A 26474-nucleotide genomic window follows, 5' to 3' on the forward strand; every position below is an offset into this window, starting at 1 on the left:
CGTCCTAACAACACACCATACCTGCTCCATCCTAACAACACACCATACCTGCTCCCTCCTAACAACACACCATACCTGCTCCGTCCTAACAACATACCATTCCTGCTCCATCCTAACAACACACCATACCTGCTCCATCCTAACAACACACCATTCCTGCTCCATCCTAACAACACACCATACCTGCTCCATCCTAACAACACACCATACCTGCTCCATCCTAACAACACACCATTCCTGCTCCATCCTAACAACACTCCATACCTGCTCCATCCTAACAACACACCATACCTGCTCCGTCCTAACAACACACCATACCTGCTCCCTCCTAACAACACACCATAACTGCTCCGTCCTAACAACACACCATACCTGCTCCATCCTAACAACACACCATACCTGCTCCCTCCTAAAAACACACCATAACTGCTCCCTCCTAACAACACACCATAACTGCTCCGTCCTAACAACACACCATACCTGCTCCATCCTAACAACACACCATAACTGCTCCGTCCTAACAACACACCATACCTGCTCCCTCCTAACAACACACCATAACTGCTCCGTCCTAACAACACACCATACCTGCTCCATCCTAACAACACACCATACCTGCTACATCCTAACAACACACCATACCTGCTACATCCTAACAACACACCATACCTGCTCCCTCCTAACAACCCACCATAATTGCTCCGTCCTAACAACACACCATACCTGCTCCATCCTAACAACACACCATACCTGCTCCGTCCTAGCAACACTCCATACCTGCTCCATCCTAACAACACACCATACCTGCTCCGTCCTAACAACACACCATACCTGCTCCATCCTAGCAACACTCCATACCTGCTCCGTCCTAACAACACACCATACCTGCTCCATCCTAATAGCACACCATACCTGCTCCATCCTAACAACACACCATACCTGCTCCATCCTAACAACACACCATACCTGCTCCATCCTAGCAACACTCCATACCTGCTCCATCCTAACAACACACCATACCTGCTACATCCTAACAACACACCATACCTGCTCCATCCTAACAACACACCATACCTGCTCCATCCTAACAACACACCATACCTGCTCCGTCCTAACAACACACCATACCTGCTCCGTCCTAACAACACACCATTCCTGCTGAATCCAACATCTGCCATCTGAACAGGTGACATTTTATGAAATTATGCTGATCTTATATATTTCGTCATTCCTTATTATCATTTCATGCATTATTAATAATTATTAATGATTATTTAATGCAACGTTTTCATGTGTTGCTTATTAGGCTCGCTTACAAATATAAAAACCCCTTCCCCATTCTCCATAGAAACAAAAAAAATGTCTGCTGTGCAGTCAGAAGGCTGCAGGGATCGGTGACTCCTTCAGCTGAAGTGAGATATTGAAACTTTTGTCTGTTACAAAGTCAGCCGATTGTGTTTCAGCACGATGGCCCTTTCACCTCCTAGCAGCCCATTTAAATTAGTGCTGAGCCAACGGTGCTAGTGCTTTAAGAGAGGGAGTCTCAAAAACGCTTGTGGGGGAGCGTGAGAGGTGCTATCTGGACTGGAGTGCCTTTGACTCTTCTTTTGACATGTCTGGGACCGAGCCTCATTTGCATGATGAGTGGGGAGCATCTCTCATTGGTGGGAAATTGCAGACACACGGCGAATCCCATGTGGCGGTCCGGTCTGTTTTACCCGGCAGCCTTCACTACCGGCACCTGCTGAGGTGTGGGAGACTGAGATGCCCAGGACAGCTTGAGCTGCCAGCAGCTCCCTACACTGTCTCACAGACATAAAATTTTAGTCAAAAGGTGAAAAGAGGGCAAACATGGACAGACACCTTGCCTCGGAGCTGAGAGACTAGGAGAGTGAGCGGGCCACCTCCTGATGTGAAAAGCTTTGAAAAGCTTTGGACTGGGAATTAGAGCTGGACACTCTGTAAGTCTCAGAATATTTGAGTCAGTGTATTAGCATATAGCCTTTTACCCAAGCATCATCATCTTCCTCACACTTTATACCTCAGGTGCAAATTGTGTATAATAACATACAATATTATAGCATATGCCCTAAGAAAGTCCAGTGAAACCTTTCGAATGTTTAGTTTTGACTTCCAGTCGGATGAATCAACACAGATCTCCTCAATCCAAATATTCATAAATGCTTAAAGCCCCAATTTGTTTTTCTTAACATGTTAATTACACCTCCAAATATAGAGTGAAGCTAAAAAAAAATACAGAACCATTTACTTCTTCTTTTTTGCTATTTTCCAAGTGAGTATTGCATCATATGTATTATTGGGAGTGTACAGCCATGAATATCACTTGCCTCCCCAGTATATTGTCAAGGACGTATGGCCAGTATCAAATATACGACACGAGGCACTGACACCAACAGCCCTCTGGTTGTAGAGTCTAATTTCCTGCTGCCCTTTATGGCATTCAAACCAGTAGCTCTTACCAGCAACCACTAAAACACCACTGTCGATGTGTGTAGATCGACAATGCCATAGATTAGAGGAGGAGATGCAATATAAAGACACTGACGTTCGCTTGAGGGAAAATGGCAGAATGGTCTCCCTCTTCCTCCACGTTTTCCCAACAAAATGGCCCCTGCCCCAGAAAAATCTGTGTGGTGTGAGACTATACTCAAAGATTGTGTTTAGATAACAGCCATCTCCAGTCCTGGATAATGGAGACCTATCTTTTCTTGCAGGGACACAAGGGAGGACAAGGTGAGAGAGAGCAAGACAGAGAGAGAGAGAGAGAGAGAGAGAGAGAGAGAGGGAGAGACGGAGACAGAGAGGACGGACAAATTTGAAAGTTGAGGTGGAGACGGGCAAGATGCACTGGGGACCAGAATGTCAGACAGAGGACAGGAAAGCTCATGGCTGATTAACTACCCAGATTCACTCTGCTGCCTCTGTGCTAAAGGCTTGTTCTATCAGAGATTTAGGGGTGATTAATGCAATCTACTTCTGATCTATGTCACATAATTATCCTTTCTGTTTAGATAGAGCATCTGTTTTCTGAGCCCTAAATGAAAAGTTCAAACATAAAATTTGTGGTAGTCCTTGATAACTGGCACAAGGATTTAGTCGCACAGCAACAAGTAACAAAAAAGAAATGAGTAAAATGTAAAAAAAAAATGCATTATACTTGTCTTTGTCTAGACACCTAGACAAGCGTCTTTGTTTCCAATCACTAAAAAATGCTTATTTCTATTTTGACACCGTGAATCTGGACCCCATGAAGATCTGGAAGTGAATGGGGTTGAAATGAATCTTTGACCGATGATTCTTTGCTCTCTCCTACTCCACACACCCCCACCTCCCTGAGCTTTGTCTGTCTCTGTCTGCTCCCCTCCTGCTCCGTCTAACTCCCATCTAAGTCGTTCCCCACCAACCCACCACCCTGGTCCACTTCCATCTCTTTTAAGCCCTTCCCACCCCCCCCTCACCTCTGTCGCTCTTGACAACTGGGGAAGGAAAATAGCTACTTCGGCTACTCTCTATGCCAGACTCGGGTCAAGGCGAAATGTACTGAAATGTGCGGCTTTAACGGCATTAGATGCACGTTCTTTGGACCCTGTCCACACCATGGGGGATCGATTCCGCGCTCTTATCAGAGTATTTAAATTAGAATGGCCTGATGAAGGGGAAGAAGGAGGAAGAGGACGGACACATATCAAATAATTCCTAGGAGAATAAAATAATGACACCGATATATGGAAGATTAGAGGCCTGTTTTAGACCAGCAGAACGTCCTGAAGCGTTGAAGATCTGAACTTCCTTTCAGCACCTTAGCTGGACAAATTCATTTCAATTCTCGGATAGTCTTTTCTTCTGATTCTCATCCACTTTCCCTTCTCACCCGTTTCCATCTTATTCCTCCCTTCACTGATGTCTGAGATAAAACTGGGCAAAAATATCCAACTCATGAGTCACCTGCATCTAAAGTGAGAATTAGATGCAGCATCTGTGCCGGTGAACGCACTTCGGATCGGGCTGCTATCAGCGCCTCCACCCGCCACGCCGCCGTGACTCTCCCCCCAGGGACGGGGTTGGCTCTCCCGGGCGGCGTGCGGGCGGGATGTAGCCCGGATGCCGGAGTAGTTGTAAGAGAGCCGCTAATGGGCCCTAATGCCTTCCCAGGCACATGGTAGGAACGCCTCCGCGGCCGCTCGTGACGGATAATTGCTGAGGTCCGCTCGTGATGAATGGCCTTCCGTTCCTGGAGGTGCCGGAATTGCTGGGTGATGGCGCTAGTTACGCGCTCTGCCCCGGGGAGAGCGGGCTGTCACGTCCACCGTCTGAGCCTCAGCGGGGCACGCTCACGCAATCAGACGTGCACCTTCCCAAACTGCAGCGCTCGCTGCCCCCAGCAGCACAGCCGCCACGCTCAAGATAGAGGTGTGAATCAGCCATGGCTGTCAGTCACTGTGGTTCCTCACCGCTCCGTCTGGTCCGGTCTGACCACCATTAGAACCCAACATCTCTGTCTGGCCTGTCCAGTAGCCTCTGTCTCACTCAGCCTTATTGCCAAACACACCCACCCACACACACACACGCACACACGCGCGCGCACACACACACACACACACGCACACACACACGCACACACACACATGCGCACACACACGCACGCACACACACGCACACATGCACACACACACACGCACACACACACACACACACACACACACACTCACATGCGGGAGCATGCACACACATGCACACACACATACACACAGACACACAGACACACACAGACACACACACACACACACACACACACACACACACACACACACGTGTAGCCATACTGCTAGATGGCTGTCTGATACTGTTTACCAGGCTCCAAAGCCCTGCTTATTTCATTCACCCTTTGCCACACTTTTTCTCCGCTCCTTCTGTCTCAAAGATGGAGAGAGAAAGAGAGCTGTAATTGATATCGGCCCCCATCCATTCTCACTTCTATACAGCCCACATCTAATTTATCTGGCCAAGAAAGCTGATTGGCTAGGGCTTAGGTCATGCCAGTCACTGGCTGGTTGGCCTGCTTTTAGATGGTGGTTAATTAAAGTGACCATCTGATGGCACTCTGATCTGAGAAGGTGGAGAGAGGCTGAACAGGCTGCGTAATGCACACACACTCCTGTGAATTGCAATCTTGGGAAGCACAGCGCATGTGCCAGAGTGTGTGTGTCCACTCGGCTCCGACTTCAAAGGACCACCCTCGAACGTGGGCCATTTACTCACGATTACAGTCAACAACACATACTTCAACCGTACAGCAGACGTCTGAGGACAGAACAGGGCAACGGCAGCCGGAACAACAAACTGGAGCTAGAAGAAGAAAGAGATTTCACCCTGCTCAGCAGAGTCCAACGTGAACTTTGAATGTGTGGACTTCTAACCTCGCCTTAAACCTCATAATCTGGAGAGATTCACTGGCATCTGCCAAGTTTGTTAAAGTGCATTCAGTCCAAAATGTTGTTTTTATAGTCTTATAGATTACGATGTAATCTCCATAAATGTCACCCATCTGTCGTAGTGGGCAGGGCATTCTGTCAGCCTCCGCAGTACCAGGAATCTCAAAGTAGAAGCATCTCAACTCCAACAAAAAATTATACATGGATGGTTGGTCTCCAACCTAGTCACTCCAAGACAGAACGCAGCTTAAAAAAAAATGGTTTATCAGGGTTGTGTTAGTTTGCGTGTTTGTGGTGGGTAATGGCTGTTTAGTTCTTTGAGACAGACCAATAATGTTGATTTATCTCAGTGTGCCTGTATTTTATTTGTATTTAATGGGGGCATTTTACAAAGCTGCAAAACTATTTTGTTTTGTCCTTCTCTGAACATGTACATTTGACGATTTTGTAAGGTGTATGAACTAGTTGAGAACACCTTCTCTCTACCAATATTAAAGAAATACTCAAAGACCACAATGAAAAGGTAAAACTACTATTATACAATTATAAGACTAGTACACATCTCATAATACCTGATAATACAATAATGTCTGTTCTCATTATGCTTCACATTTTAAATTCTGTTTTTCATAAACTAATAAACTGAGACTGATAACTTGATATACGGATAGACTGCCTATTCCTTTGATGTCTTTTGTAGGTAGAATTGATTGGCAGTTACAGCATTTTTCAAACTTGCTTGTTCTATGAGAAATTCACAAAATTCACCTAAAAAAAGTAACCAACTTAAGCATGACTTAGCTTTCAGTAGTTTAATTAAGGATTTAATAAGCTAAAGATCTTGCACAAATTCTACTCAAACTTGCCAAACTACCTCAACATGACCAATCAAAGTATTTGGATTTTATTTGAATTTTAAAACGGGCAACTGTGTAAAAACAAACACTCAAAGTGAATAAAATTTAACAGGGCAGAAAAGGAATATTACAGGTTAACAGCATAATTTTGCAAATAGCAGTTTTTAAATGATTATTTTAGACAACTCCCCACTGCTTAGTATAGTGGCCTGCAATCTACATGTTCACAGCTCATAGGAGACAGCATGGCTGTAATCATTTAACCAATATACTGATACTGCCTGATATGAAATGGGATGAAAAACGTGGCGAGCTGTTTTTACAATACCACTGAATTTTACCAGTGGCAAGAGATCTTTCACCAAACCAAAGCCAATATAGAGAAAGTCTACTTGTGTGTCCCTCTGCTTCAAACATATACGATAAATCCTCTGACATCAGCCAGCATTGATTGTACATTAAACTCTTTTTCATCATTTGGAAAGTTAAACAGGAACATACGACATGTATGTGAATGAGTTTAAATTTGTGCCCGCTGAGGCGTGTCGCCAGGGCCGTGTCCTAAACGCATGTCTCATCTGTAATCAGAAAGAGTCTTTCGTCTGGGGACTTTGAGGGCAAAAAGAGAGGACTCCTAATGTGCCTTTGAACTCGGCCGAGTGACAGTGAACCAGAAAGGTCCTCACCCACCAGACAGATGGGGAGTCAACAGAGGCGTTTGACCTATATTAATGCTACTCTACGCACAATGCACAGCCTCCACATGAACATGTTTAGGGGTGTGTGTGTGTGTGTGTGTGTGTGTGTGTGTGTGTGTGTGTGTGTGTGTTCATGTGTGTCTACATGTGTGTAAAAGAAGGTTAATTACCTCCCCGTCCTTCGCTGTCTGCTGGCTTCACCTGGATGGGCCGGTTCATCTGGAGAGAGAGAGAGAGAGAGAGAGAGAGAGAGAGAGAGAGAGAGAGAGAGAGAGAGAGAGAGAGACAGTTTAATCCAGGTAGGTTGGTGCAAAGTTGTGTGTAGGTGTGTGTACATACATTTTGCCCTCTTCTAAGATTGTACACTATTTTTTAGAATGTCAGATATTCTAAGTAATCGAGCTAGTTCTTTGGAGATGGCAAATTCTCACTGACAGTTTGCTGAAATGGCCACTTCCAGTGACAGACGTATACACATCCTCCCACACGTGAAGATTCATAACATTTTATTCTTCCAAGGTGAATACTTCATTTGCACAAATGTAGCAATCAAATGAACACAATGACACACCCCCCTTACACCTCTATATAAATAAATGCAATTAGTTCATCTCAGGAAATAGACCTTCTTAGATTAGCTGTGACAAGTGTAGCGGTGTGAGCAGAAAACGTGAAAATGTGACATTTGTTGTCAGACATTATGCATTTTGCAAAATGAAGAATTCTTTATTGTTAAGATTTCTGAAGACTGACACAAATTATTGCATTATAGTGAAAATGCATATATACTTGTTGCCTGGAGTTCATACAGGGTCATAGGGTCCCTGCCTGCTGATTAGTCAGTTTCACTGTTCTAATCTCGCATGATTGGTCGCCAACATCGGAGCTTCTGGCCCGTTAGAATACTCTGAGTCGCCGCGGCAACAAGAGTCATTAAGCTGCCCAGGGTACACTAGGAGTTGCTTAGCAACCGGGCAGAATGGGCCAGCCGCCCGTTCGTCCAGCGAATTGGCACGCGGCATCTTCTCTTCTCCCCATTCCCCCTTTTTCATTGTGTACCCAATGAGGTTAAAGAAAATCTCACCCACAATTTTTCATGAGCCCCTGCTGTCTGTGCCCCCCCTCCCCCACTTTCCCTTGTCCCACTTTAATGTCCTCTTTTAGCAAGTGTGACAAAAAGTTTCCTGCTAGCCCTGACCACCTCCTGCCAGCCAACAACCCCTGACATCATCCACCATTTCCATGACAGTATAATCACGAACATGTGCTGGGTGTTCTTCAAATAGCTTTGCTGTCTCTTGCTGGGTTTCACAGTGTGGGGAACCTCACGGAGTCTGGACTCGTTCTCCCTGTCCCTCTCTAAAATGGATCAGCACAAATTTGCCAGAGAGATACAAACACAAGGTGTAGAGTAGCACCCAGACACAGAGCGGGGTAGCACCCAGACACAGAGCAGGGTAACACCCAGACACAGAGCAGGGTAACACCCAGACACAGAGCAGGGTAACACCCAGACACAGAGCAGGGTAACACCCAGACACAGAGCAGGGTAGCACCCAGACACAGAGCAGGGTAGCACCCAGACACAGAGTAGGGTAACACCCAGACACAGAGCAGGGTAGCACCCAGACACAGAGTAGGATAACACCCAGACACAGAGCAGGGTAACACCCAGACACAGAGCAGGGTAACACTCAGACACAGAGCAGGGTAGGACCCAGACCCAGAGCAGGGTAACACCCAGACACAGAGCAGGGTAACACTCAGACACAGAGCAGGGTAGGACCCAGACCCAGAGCAGGGTAACACCCAGACACAGAGCAGGGTAACACCCAAACACAGAGCAGGGTAACACCCAGACACAGAGCAGGGTAACACTCAGACACAGAGCAGGGTAGCACCCAGACACAGAGCAGGGTAACACTCAGACACAGAGCAGTGTAGGACCCAGACCCAGAGCAGGGTAACACCCAGACACAGAGCAGGGTAACACCCAAACACAGAGCAGGGTAACACCCAGACACAGAGCAGGGTAACACTCAGACACAGAGCAGGGTAGCACCCAGACACAGAGCAGGGTAACACCCAGACACAGAGCAGGGTAGCACCCAGACACAGAGCAGGGTAACACTCAGACACAGAGCAGGGTAGGACCCAGACACAGAGCAGGGTAACACTCAGACACAGAGCAGGGTAACACCCAGACACAGAGCAGGGTAACACCCAGACACAGAGCAGGGTAACACTCAGACACAGAGCAGGGTAGCACCCAGACAGTGCTGTCAGGCATGTGTGCAGCTAGTGTCGTGCGGTTCAGTAACAGCAGGTGGTTTAGGCCCCATTTTAATCCCTTATTACAGAGCCATGGATTAGGCAACAGATCAAGGCTCTGTTAATTAGATGAATTCATCAGAGACTGGGCAAGGAACATCGCATTACCCTATGGGTAGGAGACATACGCACACTTGCTTATACACACATTCGAACACAAACACTCTCACATACACACAAGCACACACAATAATGCTCATAAACATTCATACACAAGTTTAAAAAATGATCTGCACAATCATTACACATTACACTATTGCTTTAAAAATGTCTTTCTTTCATCTAAAACCAAGGTTTTAGAAGTCTCAGAGAGAGAGAGAGAGAGAGAGAGAGAGAGAAACAAAGGTAGCATTTGGTTAGTTTTCTACCTGCTAGTGCATACGTTCCAGTGTCTTCCAGTGACATCTCCGTGTCTCTCCGTCACTCTCATTTAAACCAGTATACCTCTCCAAGTATTTTAAAAAGGAGAACTTCCATCTCTTTCTATTTCTCTCTCATCTGTTTGTCTAGTTCTCATTATCCACTTGCGTCTGTTAGCATCTCTCTCTCCCTCAGTCTCGCTCCCTCCCTCTCCATCCCTCTCTCACCCTGTCTCTCATTATTATGTTTTCATTATTATATGACAAATGCAACTTTGCTCTGTTCACATGCAAAAAGAAAGATTGTGAAGAGAACATGTGAACATCTACACTAGCTGTAGGGATGCAGGCCGGAGGAAGACTGGACAAGGGACAGTGAACAAGTAGCACAGCCATTGGGAAGACCTGCCAGGAACATTCAGTTTCATTCTTATGTTCAATATATGTTTAAAGGGAGATTTGCACTCCACTAAAAAAATAGAGTTCTTTCTTAATAACTCTGTTGACAAATTAATTCAAAGATGCTTATGGGTGGTTTCCTTTTCAAGCACCAAAACAAACTGTAGAACATGCAAGGACTTCCCAGACAAGCAGTCCAAAGAACAAGCTATGTTTGAACAATAGAGTCTAATCCCAAATCCAGTTACATTAATTTAAATATAGGGAGATAGAAGGGGTTGGGGGGGGGGGGGGGGGGGGGGGGGCAGAGAGATACAGGAATACAGACTTTAAAACTGGCTGCTGTCTTGGCCGGAAAGACATCAACCTTGTCTGAAAAATATTACTTACACACACGCACACACACACACACATCACACACACACACACACACACACACACACACATGTAAGAACACACATACACATGCATACACCTGTTCCAGAGCAGCACTGGCATCTAAATATGATGGAGAAGAATGTTGACAGTTTGACAGGAAACTGAAAAAAAGAAGGAAAGAAAGCAAGCTAGGAAGAAAGAAGTGAAAATAAATAAATAAATAAGAAAGAAAAAGAAGGAAAGAAAGAAAGAAATTTGTATGCTTTTGGATGTATGTGTGTCTGTAGGTGTGTTTATGTGTGTGTGTGTGTGTGTGTGTGTGTGTGTGTGTGTGTGTGTGTGTGTGTGTGTGTGTGTGTGTGTGTGTGTGTGTGTGTGTGTGTGTGTGTGTGTGTGCATGGATGTCTATGTGTTGTTGTCTTTTTCTTCACATGAACTTCTTCCTGAGCTGGGTAATTACCTCACCATCTATTCCCTCTGGAGGAAGCCTTGCCTCCTCTTTCTTACCCCACTGAACCTGGCACTCACACTACTGTCTTCAACCGGCCACCCAGGGAGCAGATGCACCTTCAATCCTGTTAGTCTAGCGTTACGCAACATCCATAACAGCCCTGACTCTCCTATTTTTACCCATGGTGCAGCAGGAGCCCCGGGGAGGTGGTAGAGGGGGGTAGGGGCATGTAGAATGGGCTGCAGGTGCAGGGTCAGATAGGACATCTGGATGTTGTACCTGTCTGTAGTATAAAGAGGACAGTCTCTCTTGCTGTGGTTGGATGAGCGTATAGATCAAGGCAGGTAGTCACATGCAGCCACACCACATTACCTTTACGGGAGACAAGGAGGTGGGCTGAGGATCAGGCACTGAGAGACAAGACTAACAAATGAGTCACTGTGACAGCCTGCTTTATGAGGCTGGAGTGGGGATGGGAGTGGAAGAGCCACAGCCCGAGGCAAAGGAGGAGAGGAGAGGAGAAGAGACGAAATGAGAGGAGACGAGATGAGAGGAGCAGAGACGGGGTGAGATGAGACAAGATGAGACAAGAGGAGAGGAGATGGGAGGAGACAAGCGGAGAAGAGATGAGACAAAATGCGACGAGAGGAGAAATTATGAGACAATATGAGACGAGATGAGATGAGATGCGACGAAAAGAGATGAGAGGAGAGGAGACAAACCAGGTGTTTTTGCATGAGCATTTTAACTGAGCAATCTCACCACTATAGAGATGTCAGAGGTCTAGGCCGGGAATCCAGTCCAACCAAAAGAAGACAGACAGGCCAACCAGCTTTTCTACGGGAAAGATTCTACTAGGAAACCCATGGGCAACGCAGGGGCAAAAGTAACCCAAAGAGACCAAAGGTATGTCAGAAACGAAGGAATGAAAAGACAGAAAAGTGACAAGTGATAGAAAAAGTGACAAGAGGCACGCATGCCTCCTTCGCCCACAGACACCGGCACATTCAGACAGACGCGTAAATACAGGCACACGCGCAGGCACACGCGCAGGCGCACGCACAGGCACACGCACAGGCACGCACGTGCCACCAAAGGCCTGCCTGTACCAGTGCCTGCACCAGGGCTTTTCGGTGCGTGTTTGATTCCACTCGGCCTGTTTCTGTAAAAGGACCCACATCACTCTGATTGATAATAAAACAGTCGGCACACCTGACGGAGTGCCACAATTACGCTGAAGACGAATGGCCGAATTAGCCTGTGGAATTGGGACAGATCTGTGTTCAGCGGCACAGACTCATCATCATCAATGAGCCTGCTGTAAGATTGTTTTCTGCCAGTGCAAAATACCTCTGCAGAAGATCTGACAAACTGCAGTAAACCACGTTGCTCACGCAACATTAAATATGATATATAGGCCCAACACGTATGATATATATGACTTTAAGTGCTCCATATATCAAATAATCATTCTAGGGAATTCTGAACAAGAACTTTTTTGTGCAGAAGTGTGGCATGTTGAATGCTTTGATGTATGTTTTCAAATAAACAGATACTCCCTTGATAGTGAAGTTAAACCAACAGAGGAGATGTATTCCCTACATTTACATTTATAACATTTGGCAGATGCCTTTGTGCTAGACTTATAGGAGTATTTTGTAATCTCCATCAAATGCTGAATTCTGACCAGCCCTATACCGGCTCAACTCATTTATTTTAAACATTTTAGGTTTTAATTATATACTATAACAATGTCCAAGATAGTACGAGACATAGTGTTGAGTTTAAGATAATCGGTACAAGTGAGGGAAATGTTTCTTGACTAGGTGCAACACTCCTCACTCCTGGACACTCCTAGTTCCAGGACACTCCATACCTCCTGTAGATATGTAGATAGTACATAGGTCAGAAGCACCACATTATATGTAGATAGTACATAGGTCAGAAGCACCACATTATATGTAGATAGTACATAGGTCAGAAGCACCACATTTATGTGAGTCCTAATGGCAGTTTACACTCAATACAAATCATTAACTCATTCCTCACATAATGCCTACACACAAGGCTTATGTCCTTAAGTTTCTTCTAAGGTATTTCTAAGACAGCTATATCAGCTATATTGAAGCTGTTGGATCTAAAAAAAAAGAACTCTGTGTGTGTGTGTGTGTGTGTGTGGGTGTGTGTGTGTGTGTGTGTGTGTGTGTGTGTGTGTGTGTGTGTGTGTGTGTGTGTTTATCGTGATCCATACAGTAAAGTGAGATACACCCTAATGAGCTGCTAAATAGACAGAGGACTAATTATACCGTAAATGTGAAAAACAGAGTGAGAGACAGCAAGGGAGTGAGCTAGAGACAGAGAGAGAGAGAGAGAGAGAGAGAAAGAGAGAGGAGACAGGGGGAGAAATAAAGTTATTTGTTCTTATAACCTCTAACCTAGGGACAGGTCATCCACACGCAGGTGTAAGCCTATGTTGGCCCCTAAGACGAGCAGACACAGGCTGTTGTAGTACGCATCCCACTACCATGTTTTATGTAGGTCTAATGAGGTGGGGTGGTTAGGTGGTGGAGTGCAGAGAATCCTACGTGAGCACATACAGCAATGCTCCTCCAGGCCTTTGGGGGCAGTGTTAGGAAAATGAACCACACCCACTGCTACTCATGTGCTTTACACAACCACTTTGATGCTGAAGTGAGTGGGTGCCTTTATTTGAGGAGATTGCTAAACACAGGCAAAGTATACTTCTTTTAGGCATTCTTACACCGTGATTCATGGTTCATGAAAAAGCTTTGCATTGTGAGTTTAAAAAGGGGAGTTCAAAGGGAGAACGATGTTACGATGTTTATAATCTTTAAAGGGAATTTACATTTCGACCTAGGGGCAATGCGTCTGAGCTATGCATTTCAAGTAAAGCAAGAAGCTAAGCTTCTGGTCTACCCTCTCCTACTTTGTTGTGGAGCAGCAAATTGATTTTATGTTGAATAACCTTCAGATGTCAGATTCAACAAACTGTGAATAATGTCACACAAGTTAAACAGTGAATTTAGTTTGAATCTTTCAGAGGTTAAATCAGTCGAATGTTTACTTTCCCTGACATTAGAAGCTAAAGCAAATGTGCTTTTGAAAACCCATGGTGTAGAGGTCAGACAACAGCAGGATTTCACAGATGTATGCAGGCATAATGAAAATAATGAAAAAAGAATACCATCTTGTGGAGGTGGCACGTTCAGAGTGGTTTCTGACCCACTGCGGAAGATGTTTTCAAAATATCGATGCATTGTTGATATGCAACTGAAGAGAAGTTAGTTGTCCCATGGGAGTTGCTGGTAAAAAAATACCTTAACCCATCCTGCCTTTTATTTTTGAATAATGAATAATGACCCACCATTGGCCCAAGTCATCTGGTGTAAGCTAGCATAGCCTGAGGACAAGACAGAAATAATCAAGCCTCACCATTTGGTCAGATTGGAGAAGACAAGAGGGTGGATAGCCTGCAGAAAGATGTGTGGCTTAGAGTAGTAATAGGAAAAGAGAGAATATCACAGCTTGTGTGTATGTGTGTGTGTGTGTGTGTGTGTGTGTGTGTGTGTGTGTGTGTGTGTGTGTGTGTGTGTGTGTGTGTGTGTGAATGGGTGCATGTGCATGTGTACGTGTATGTATATATGTGTGTGTGTGTGTGTGTGTGTGTGTGTGTGTGTGTGTGTGTGAGAGTGTGTGAGAGAGAGAGAGAGAGAGAGAGAGAGAGAGAGAGAGAGAGAGAGAGAGAGAGAGAGAGAGAGAAAGCCAAACACACACACAGAGGAGAGCACCACCATTGCTCTACCCTGCAAACATAAACCTGGCCTAATGAAAACAAAGTGCTAAGACTGAGCTGGTCACAGAGCGGTTCTCTCTCCTGACACTCTCTCTGCTGTCTCCCCACTCTCCCCCTGCTCTCTCCACACTCTCTACCTGGTCTCTCCCCACTCAATCTCCCTGCCCTCTCTCTCTCCCTGTTCTCATCTGTGTTCATGCATTCCTCTCCCTGTAGCGGGCCGCTGCTGGGGTGGTTTCAGACGCCGTTCGTCCGCGGAGCAGGACGACTCCTAGCAGGGAGGCTCGTTGGAACGGCCTGGCCTGCTCCTGGGACAGCGGGACACTCTCAATAATTTATTTGACAAGGTTCGTGCATGTGTGCGGAGACAAGGTAGTGGAGGAGAGAGCAGGAAGTGGTGTAGCCCTTCATTAGGTGTGCACAACCCTGCTTCAAGTGGACTCCGAGGAGAAGCAGTAGGCCTATTAGTGTCACACCGAGTCCACGCAGGGGTCACGGGGTCACCTCTCTCTTACCAACTATTTATTCCCGTTAGGCGCTGGGAACGGTGCCCGGGCTGCGGGTTTAAAGTAGCACCGAGAGGCATTTTTAGAACCTTCCCTCACCAGAGGTATGCGGCCGGCTTATTACAGGAGGGTTCATTTTGGATCCAGTGAGAGATATATCGCCCTGCTGAGATCTGATCGACATCATCCGATCCAATCTGATCCACCGAAAACCAGTTTGTGTGGGTTTTTTTGTGTTATTTGCTTAGGAAAACGGAATACGAGCATTGCCTGTAGCATACGGCCTTCTATTCGGAGATTTATGCCGCACACAAAAAGACCACATATTTATACAAAGAGACTGAAGTCATGGCACATTGAGGCAGTGTATGAGAGGACTGCTTCATTCCTTTACCTGCTTGCCCCATGATAATATTAAAAAGGAACAGCTAGAGTTTATTACCGGTATTTTCGTTTCTATGAACTGAAGAGAAACGATAGGGTGTGTGTGTGTGCGCGCGAGCGCTTGAGTGTGAGCACGAGAGGAAAAGAGAAAGATGGGACCAGAAGAGTGCCATTTGTTGAGAGAGCCAAGTGAGGCTGCTAAACTGGTGGATTCTTATGCAAATAGATGCTAATTTATGTGAGCGTCGCCATGGCGGTGCTGGAAGCAACACTGAATGGCAGGATCTGTGAGAGTGAGTGAGCTGTGGAGGAGAGGATTGTTGACTTTGGGTGCTTGTGTAAAGTTGGACATGGCTGCCTGCTCTTGTTTCACATCCTATAAATAAATAAATGATTTAATATATAAATAAAGCGCATTAGCAACATGTGGAAGAAGTCCACGGCCCACAGCAAGCTGACATATAGGGTCCCGCCTTCTGTGTCGGTGGAATATTTGGACTTGTATTCCTGCTTTTCAAAACCTCAAATACTCAGTACTTTATTTTTCTACATGAAGTGAAATGAATCGTTTGCATAGACTCATGAAAACAGGGTCACTAATGTAAAACAGGGTCACTAACATTTTTAAGTGTGTAGGTTATTGATATTGTTTAGTTTTTTTTACACATGCATTTATATAAGCAGAAACAGAAGAATCAGTATTAACTTTCCCTTTGTCGAAGTATCCTCTTAACACTTGTATTTCAGTAGTTTTAGGGGAAGGCTGCAGAATAGGACTGCCTTCACATGAGATGTATTCACTTGTGAAGAAATGTAAATATTTATTTAAATATTAAATTATGTATATATATATAAATCCATGCCTTTCCAATGGGTATTTAAAGTAAATGTATTTAAATCTATGCCTCTCCAATGGGTATGTAAATGGCACTTGTCTCTGTGGCCATATATTATTCAGAAAGCAAAGCTGTATATTTTGATAATGCAAATATAAATTCCTGAATATGGAGATTAATTAGGATAGCCTATGACTATTTATTTTTATGAGTGTTTTATTTTCCTCATGAGATTGGAAAGAGAAAACAGATGTAGTTACCCATGGATGAGCTTATTACTACGTCTGTTATTCATTCGCACATGGAGACTATCAGGCCTGTAAGAAACATACTTTATCAAATCATTCTTATTAAACTGAGACAAAGCTACCAACCCTGAATTCATGCTGCACATATACGGTCACGGGGCTTGCGCTGGATCATTGTGTTAAGCTATTAAATGCACCTTCGTCACAGCTTGTGTCGGGTTACACACCGTTCATCTGTTCTTAGTCCTGCATCAAAGACCTGTGGTCAGTGTTCTGGTTTGTACCTCACTATCAACCCAGAGGTGTTTCATTACAGTCCTGCGCCGACTTAATCCATCAGCTACTAATCGAGTCCTTGATGAGTTAAAGTGTGTGAGATCAGGGAGAGAGCAGGAGGTTGAAGGCACACGGCGAGTCTGACCACGATGGAGCGAGCACCTCCCAGTCTGTGTTCATCTCTCTTCATGATGTGGCCTCCTTCTGCCCTTCTGATATACAGTCATAGAAGCATCATCTACCTCTCCACGTGTCATCCCATCCGCTCACAGTGCAACACAGTTAACCATCACATCATCGTTTTCTCCCAAGGGAGCCCTGTGTGTCAGAGCACTATGGCTGCATTTTAAACCCACAATTACTACCCTGGAGCTAAGAAACTGGGAGAACGGGGGAAAAAGGGAGTGAGAAAGAAACAGCTAAGGGGGGTGGGGTGGGGGGGTGGAATTTTAATGACAAACAAATACATCCAAAGGATCCACAAATACATCCTTTACTGAATACACCTGGGTACCACATAGCTTTCCATTTTCAAATGAACACACACACACACACACACACACACACACACAATACAGACATCAAAATGTGCCATTTTTCCACTGCCTATTTTGCTGAGGAGAACATGCCCTAGATTTTTAAAATCTCAACAATTGACACTTTTTTCACTCCAGAACATCTAAGCACCCACCATACACACTGCAGCTCTCAAACACACACACACACACACACACACACACACACACACACACACACACACACACACACACACACACCACATCTTGCCGTATATCCATATTTTATGTCCTCTTCTCCATCACCATCACAACAGACACAATGAATTATAGATCTATTAGTTTTATTATTACTTGAAATTTGTAGCACTTGAAAGGGAATGCACGATGCTGTTTATTGCTTCTTGTTGCCGGTGGGGCCTGCGGGGCCCGTAGGGCGGGAGGCACACGTGTCTGCGTGGGACAGACTCAGAACGAGCTCCACGCATCATTTGGGCAGAACATCAGTCAGTCTGCGTCTCTCGGCCTTCCAGCCGTGCGTGCAGTCGTGCAAGGTTGCGCTCAGTGGGCGGGGCTGTCTGAGATCACCAGTGCTGCTCTGGGTGGGGATGGCTCGCCGTGCTGCTCTGGGTTGACCGGTGGATGCAGCTCTGGGCAGAAGTGTCTAAGAGTGCTACTCTGGGGTGTTTGATGAATTTATTATCAAATATATGGCTTTTTTTTACTCCAAATTCCTAAAAGTACTATATATCAGCTTATTCACACACTCACATTTGCTCATAAAATCTACTGATAAAATACAGTCTTCTTATAGTATAGATTTTTTTCTTGTATGCATTTGTCTAGTTCCTCAAAAAGAAATGGAACTTGTCAGGTTTAAATAATTCATATTTTCTATATTCATTCGATTAACTAACCTTAATAATAATGGCTATTTGGATGCTAGCCTTGCTTTCAACAGTAATAAAATAGCACTGACACAGAAAACCCTGCCATCCCAACCACTAAGAAGTCATTTTCTAGTGTTTCCTTTTCATGTTGCACATTAATGACTCGTTGTACATTGCTGCAACCACCTACACTGAGGTAAGAAGTCACAGAAAACCAGTTTCTTGTCTCACTGCCCTCCGCAGGTCTTTTCTTCTTATCTCTATATAAGGTTCTACATCACAGGTAATGTTCATGTTTCAAGGATGTTATAATTTATAAAAAAAACAACACAACGTCTTCAAGTTCCTTTTGAAATGAGCTCTAAGTCTGTAAAAGACTATACAGCAATTGCAAGGAAGACAGCGAGACGGTCACTCTCGCGTGGACCTGTAGCCTGTGGGCAGTGATGGAGTGGTGGGAGGAGAGAGTGAGAGAGAGAGAGAGAGAGAGAGAGAGAGAGAGAGAGGGACAGAAAAATGGGGAAGTCTGGTGGGAGACAAATGAGTCTGACAGCCACTTGAGAACTGTTCTAAAGTGCCTGAAGCTGTTGACCATCGTGTGTCAGGTCCTGTGGAATAACACGGCCTTCCTGCCGAACAAACAGGCTCGCCAGCAGCGGCTAATTCTCAGGAACGCTCGCGCTGACAGGAGGTGAAGGCTGTGCGAGTGCTTATTCATGCACACCCTCTTTCGCAAAAAAAATGACATCTATTCCATTCACACATCGACACGCTTCCGTGTAGTACAATGTGATTCTAGTTTAATGCGGCAAGACCAGTTTTCGTTATATATTATGTGCAGAGCAGGTTTAAATGTATATAAGATCTCCCGCTCAAACACAAGTCATTTCCGCTATGTATTCAAGGCTGTTCAAACATGCATGGGCCTCCCTTGACATATCTTTTTTTAGAAATCAGAAACATGAATAAGGAATCCAGGCAGGTGCGGTCTGAATGCTATTGCATTAGCGCTCCAGTGATCTGAGCTCGACTCGATCACTATTAAGGTTACAAAGCCTCGAGCACGAGACAGGCGGCCGTGTGTTAAGTGACCGCACGGCCAAAACACTGTTTGCTTAATCATTTTCCTCCATCTTCCTCCTGTTGGCAGTTTAGAACAGCATGAGCTCAAGCAGGAACCAAGCCTCAGGACCGTAGCCATGCTTCAAGACCGATGAGATCTTTTGGACTTCTGCACATCACTCTCACCATGATTGGCCACTCTATGATTGCGGGAAAGGGCAGACAATTATACCAAAAAGGCAGTTTGATTGGTCAACAGAACAGCGCCACAATATACCTCAAAAGCATGCCTTTTGATTTGGGTTGTATGGTTTGTTTCTATCAGTGTTTTGTTGTGTAATACCTCACATCTAGTACATACATTTGCTTTGCAGCTCAACACAGAGTCAAAACACAGATGATCTGCTAACCTACGTGTAGTCAAAACATGAGACCACTGAGACAGACAATACAGTGTGTCATACTTACAGTAGTTCTGAGCAACCACACTGTTTGAAAACTTAATGTTTCTTTTTTTAATAGGGTAAAGAAAAGAAAGGAAAGCAAAAGAAAAGAAATTGTTCTGGCTACATTAAATTGGAGGCAATGGGGAAAAAAATGAACAGTGAAGTCATTGAACTGCCAGCTTTAATTTGAGGGTATGTACTTTCATACACGGGGAACTGGATAAGAATTAGAACCCTTTTCACACACTCGAAACTGCTGTCAGTAGCATTAAGGACCAAGGCTCTGAATAAATCAACCATAGACATAGCCAAACGTTCAGGGTGTTAAAATAAACTTTGAACATATTTTAAATGCAAACACACGAGTGTGGTTAGCCATAGCAAGTAGCCTAGCAAAATCATAGCAAGCAACCTAAAAAAGGTATAAACGACATTGTCCAAAATTTCAAACAGAACACCAGACAGGTGAAGAGTACTGGAGACACAGATGTGTGAGACTTTCAGAAAAGCACACAGGGTTTACATCCAGCAAATCACAACTACGCCGCCACAACACAAAGATCTCGAATTTGGTCTTGGGAAGCGTCCTGTAAAAAAGTCCTCCGACGTCCTGCAGAGTTCAGACTAACCTGCACCTGTGATGGAATGAGGAGGGAGAACCTGAACGTTCTCATAGTCCAAACCCCACTACCTCATCTGCCAAACAGAGCGAGAAAACATCCCACATTTTCACTTCACCATCGGGTCTCTCATTTCGGATTCAGTGTGCCAAAACAACCCAAGAATGTGGATTTTTTTAATTGGAAAGACACTGTTTACTCTCCCTCCACCTCTTCTTTTGACCTTCATGATCTTCTCAGGTCTGTCTGTGGCTCTGCCTGCGCTCCCCGGACTGCCACGCGTGGACGACGCCGGCTTCCTCTCCCTCTCTCTCCTCTCTGTCTACGTCCTGCATCGCTCACTGAGTGAGCTGTTCATATCTGCTCACGGCCAAGCCGAGTCAGTGAACATCTCTAGTCTCACCCACAGCTTCCACCGCAACTAACCAAAACAAAGCAGCCCCCTTCTCTCGTCTTCTCCGTGCCTGTGATCTCTCTGTCTTCTTTCTCTTTTGTTCTGGCGTCTCGCTCGCTATTACGCTCATGTCTGTTAGGGATCTTTGTCTTACTCAGGCAGCAGGGGACAGTGGAGGGGGAAGAAGAGGATGGGGGGGGGGGATGTGTTCTTTGGAACCTAAAAAAAGAAGCACGGGATGAGACGGATGAAATTTCTCTGAAAGCTGCTCGGGGGCACTGGAGGGGTGTGGCCCTGGAAGGGGTGTGGCAATGGAAGGGGCGTGGCCCTGTAGGGGAATCACGGGCTTCCTCACACTTCATTTCTCACTCCTGTAGGTCTTACAGCAGCCACACAATGTCACGTGTTTATCACACAGACACAGACGTGCATGTGTACACAGGCACATGTGGAAACGGATATACACATAATGAAGGTTAACGTACTGAAAATTCAATCAGAACTGAAGATTGAATCCGAACTGCCTCTATGTTTTCTTAAAATTTATAGAGTATGAAGGAAATGATTGTAAAACACATTTTTTTAAACTTTATTTATATTAGATATGTATTTTACTTGTGTGTGTGTGTGTGGGCAGCATAGTAGCACCTTTTATCTTTTTCATCATGAGGCTGATTGCCAGTGGTCTGCGTGTCTGTGTGTGGTTGCCTGACCTGGACATTGCATGCTGTGCAGAACTAGCTGCCAAAGCAGTGTTTGTGTGTGCGACCGCACGTGTACGTGTGTGTGTGCGCGTATGTGTGTGCGCATGTGTGTGTGTGGAGCCTTGCAGCCTTTTTTGAAATGTATTCACAGCGAAGTTGTCCGCTGAGATAAACTGTCCCGGAAGTATGTGTTTATATGCGTGTGCACGGCAAGGTCAGAGTTCACCGGTAACAAAGAGCAGAAAAGGGGGAGGAAAAGAGACGATAAATCACAGCGCTTCTCCCTTATGGTTCTCTGGCGAGCGCTTCCCGCTCTGCATGTACACACTGTTATTTAAACAACTGCAGCTGACCTCACCGGGGCACTAGATCAGAGGCGGTCAGGAACGGCCACAAGCAAAACCGCGCGGTCTGCTGTCCAGACAAAGGGAATAAAACCCCGCATCGTTATCTCTGCCTCCGAATTAGCATTTGCGCAAAAATGCTAAGTGGCGCAGAATGAGGTACATAGAGAATGGAGGGACATTAGAATAACGCTGAATAAGGAAAGATGACAACATTAGCAATTAATTAGTCTGATATGTGACGCATGACAAGGACACAATGAATCTAAAATGCCTTATTTTATAAGTGGATTGTACATCTTATAGGACAGAGAGTGGGAATTAACCACTAACAGGACAAACAGGCCTTTGTTGTTTTTGTATCAGGACTTGGAGGGGGTGGAGAGAGCGAAACAGGATGAGAGGATAAAAAAAGAGGAAATGGAGGAGAGGGGGGCTGACCAGGAGCAGACTGGCACTTATTACAGACATAAAACCCTTCCAGAACGAACAGAGGAGGAGGTCAGAGTAATACTGTGCATCTGGGCATTGGGACAGAGAGAACTGGGGAGGGGGGTGGAGGTAGAAAAGGAGAGAGGGATAGAAGGAGAGAGGGGATAGAGAGGTAGGGAGGGAGGGAGAGAGACAAGGAGAGGCAGGGAAGGAGAAGGGGGGAAGAGAGGAGGAGAGATAGAGAGATAAAAGATAGAAAGAGGACAGCACGAGAGAGGGGGGGAAAGACAAGCGGGGCTAGGGAAAGTGGGATAGAGAGAGGGGGTGGCGTCCTTGTGGCCAAACTGGCTTTAATCAGCCATGTGTCCAAGGTGACCGCCACACCCACAAGCCGCTGGTGTCCCCTGCACCGAGTCTCCCGTTGCCGTGGTGCTGCTAGGGGCGTGTCCTCATCGTAGTGAGACCCCCCGTCTCCCTTATGCCTAACAAACAGAGCTCGGATGAGCTACACTTGCTGGGCAAATGGTGAACATGGGTTCCAGACACCTTTAGCACTTCTGTAGCCGGACTAGCTTTCTACCCTGCCTTTATCTTTTTACAGAGCCCATTCAGGGGAACCTTTTCCAAAATGCCATAAATTTTTTTATCAGTAGTAATAATCGTTTGTTATTTAATAATAACAATAACAACTCTTCATTGTGTGACACTAAAAGCATCTTTAAATAGTGAGCACATATACTTTCATTGTACAGATTACAGTACAGACAAAACAAACATTGCTATCCTCTGTGCTGCATGACCTGCTGGGAAATCCTACTGGAGCCAGCAGCGATTGGCCCAGTGAGTTGGCCCAACATCAGAGCAGCCAATAACAGCATGGGACGCTAGCTTGCCCACACAACCGTGTTACACCTGTGATTGGCCAAGTGTAGCATTAAAAAAGTGGGCCATCTCCCCCTAGGCTATTGGAACACTGTCCAATAAAGATGAGAGAAGATGAGGTCTCCCCCACTGACTTTATTCACCCCCCCCCCCCCCCTCCCCCAAAAATACATTTACTGCATCATGGATTTAGGAGTAAGGTTGTGGGCTTTTTATGGAATGAGTTACCAAAGGGGAAACAACAGTAACATTCAAGCGCAGCGTGACAGGGAAAGAGTGTCAGCTTCCTGCAACTTTCTCTTCATCCCCCCAAACTTTGATCACCCCTTAATTCCACCATGTAAGAACGTTCATTGCTCTTTTGAAGCCAGACTTCCACATGACAAATGTACGGTGTTATTTCATGGCTGCTGTTCCATTCTGGGCCAAGCTGCTAAATACTTTCCACTTAACACATGGCCGCGCTCATACGTGAGGAAGTGGATCAGTGGCATCACAGGGTCTTGGGCGGGTTGGAGCGGCGCGGCAGCTAGACAGAGGCAGAGGGTGATGGATCCATGCGTTCATTAGGGGCATAAACGGTGCCTTTAATCATACGCCCAGGACTCCTGCATAGATTACGGCGTCTGAATGTGTCCCCGTAATGTATGGTTTCCAGCCTTCGCACAGATCACTGGCAAGGACACTGAATGAGATGGCAGAGAAGGAGATGGAGTCAGCGTGTGTGTGTGTGTGTGTGTGTGTGTGCGTGTGTGTGTGTGTGTGTGTGTGTGAGAGAGAGAGTGTCACACAAGGTGTTAAAGTGAAGGGAGACAGACACTGTGTAAAGGAGTGGAGACAGCCAGGTGTGTGACAAAAGGAAAGACAGACAGGCATTTACAAAATTGGCATTGTCTTGAGAACAAGATGTTATAAGTAAGGGAGAGGGCCACATACAGATCAGGTAGGAAAACAAGGTTTGAGGAAATGTGTGTGTGTGTGTGTATGTGTGTGTGTGTGTGTGTGTGTGTGTGGGTGTGTGTGTGTGTGTGTGTGTGTGTGTGTGTGTGTGTGTGTGTGTGTGTGTGTGAGCATGCACTTTTTACTTTTTTTGTGTGTGTTTACTTGTGCGTTATGAATGCATTTATCCCTTCACTTGTACAGCTAAACAAGCATGCGTGCACATTTCTGGCTGATGTATTTGCCTCGCTCCATGAGTGTGTATATGTGTGTGTGTGTGTGTGCACGGATTTGTCTGTGTGAGTGTGTGTGTGCGCATGTGCTTGCTGGATGCTGGGACAGAGCTCGTAGACAAGCATACACTGATTTAATCAGGCCTGAGGTACTGAGGCAGGGGAATCAGAGACCCACAAATGAGGGAATGACAGCAAGTTAAGGAGGGTTAGTATACAGTCAATGGCTAAAAATATTTGCAATTTTAATATCTTTCCTATAAATAGATTAGTTCCTGATTTATGGAGGGTCTCATTCGTTTATAGAAGTCCTAACAAGGACAATTTGTATGATGACCACAATATGGACAGAAATCTCTTTATTACCAGCAATCTATAAAAGTGTTCTGGAAATGTCTGCCTTCTTGGATTCTTCTGGATGGTTTGTGGATGTCAATATTCTGTTCACCAAGCAGAAAGCTTATAAAGAAAGCCAAGGAATGAAAGTACAGATTTTGTCTGACGACATCTAACAAGATTTTACAAGTCTTTTTAGACTTTCCCAATGTTTTTGGAACTCTTATGCATAATTTAATGATAAGAACTCCAGTAGAAATGTGTCTACCTCAGTTACACATTGACTTAATTAAGAATGTCTACAAGAGTTCTTTTATTCAAGTTATTTGTGGACGCCAGCTTACACACCCAGTTCCTATAAAATTGGGCATTAAAACCGCTTGCCCGTGGAGTGTAGTGAACTTTATTTTAGTGATCAGTCAACGGCTGTGTTGGATAAATCAATGTGCTGCACCTGATATAATCTCTCCTAACCCTGTTCAGGCATGCGTGTACGGTGTGCAGATTTCAGCACATCAGGAGAGTGTGGTAACAGATATGCAGAGAAGTTTCTATGCTTTTCTTCAGTGGTCCGAATTATGTGAAATTATATAAATACGCTGTTTTTTTTCCTTTTTTTAATGAGAGAGGGAATGGAGGAAACAGATGGGATCATTTCAAATCTGTAAACTGTAAACCAATTTGAGTTTATGCACAACACAAGGCATTCTTATTTGGGACACAAATGTGACCACTGTTGAGTGGAAGGAACAGCTGGAAGAAATAATATCAGGCTGCAAAAAAAAATCTGTTCTTCTCCCGGCCACGAGTGTGAAGGTAGGGGTGTTAGACAGCTCTGCCCAAAGTGCCCCGCCGCTTGGCCTTTTTGGGGCAGGTTCTGTGTGACACGACAGGGAGGCCAGTTGGCATGATTATGCACACGGCATGGGGTTTCATCTTCTGTGAGCAGCGTGCTGGGGACTTGGAGTCTCGGATCTCCACGAGGTCAGTCTACCCGTTAAACGTGCTCAATGGTCAGGATGAGGCCATCAGAGAAACAACCTGAGAGATGAGAACTGGCCTGAGCTCTCTTTAGACGAGAAGCAGATGAAGGTCCCATGCACTGGCAAGACAGCACTTAAGTATTTTATGTTTCAAAAAGAAGCTGCCTGGTAAGCTGGATGTGAACGCAGCTGGACTTCTGGTCTGATTGGCCGGACCTTATTGACCTGATCAACTGATCTGGGGTCAGTTTACAGAGGACGCGATGCATATAGACTCCATGCCAGTTCATACCACTGAGCGTACACAGTCCAGGACGCCAATGTGACTTTTAGTGCTGGATGAAACCCAGGATGTTCTTTCTCTTTCCATCTTTGAGCTTCAGAAACACTGCACTCAGACTGAAGGGGGCACTAGCGTGTCACTCCCAAATGATCACTCGGTTATATCGTCTTTTTCAAAACTCATCTCTTGACGAGGACAGTTTTTCCAATGAAAGCCAAACCAGCTTAACCTCTCCATCTGGGAGCCCACATCTCTCTCTGCACACTACGCATACCATGGCCATGTACAGATAATGTTCAAAGTCCATGTTGAGTACTGGTGTTATTTTTCTGTCTCTAGGCATGAAAGGATTGTGGACACAGTATGAAAGTATGTTGTTCTCTTTGTTTACATGAATTGTTTGATAAAACCTGGATATTTC

General features: G+C 45.2%; 1 protein-coding gene across 8 annotated transcripts in view; it reads right to left on the minus strand.

The window, feature by feature from the left end:
* celf6 (CUGBP Elav-like family member 6) overlaps nt 1-26474 on the minus strand; it is a 103140-nt gene that overhangs the window by 36972 nt on the left and 39694 nt on the right. For all 8 annotated transcript variants that reach the window (XR_013123659.1, XM_076986222.1, XM_076986215.1 and 5 more), the window contains exon 3: nt 7179-7227. Coding sequence is in view for 7 of the 8 variants with exons in the window: in XM_076986222.1 (XP_076842337.1) it covers nt 7179-7227 (49 nt within the window). In the remaining variant the exon portion in view is untranslated. The remainder of the gene's footprint in view (nt 1-7178; nt 7228-26474) is intronic.

The sequence above is a fragment of the Brachyhypopomus gauderio genome, chromosome 2 (assembly GCF_052324685.1).
Source record: "Brachyhypopomus gauderio isolate BG-103 chromosome 2, BGAUD_0.2, whole genome shotgun sequence".
Taxonomy (NCBI): domain Eukaryota; kingdom Metazoa; phylum Chordata; class Actinopteri; order Gymnotiformes; family Hypopomidae; genus Brachyhypopomus; species Brachyhypopomus gauderio.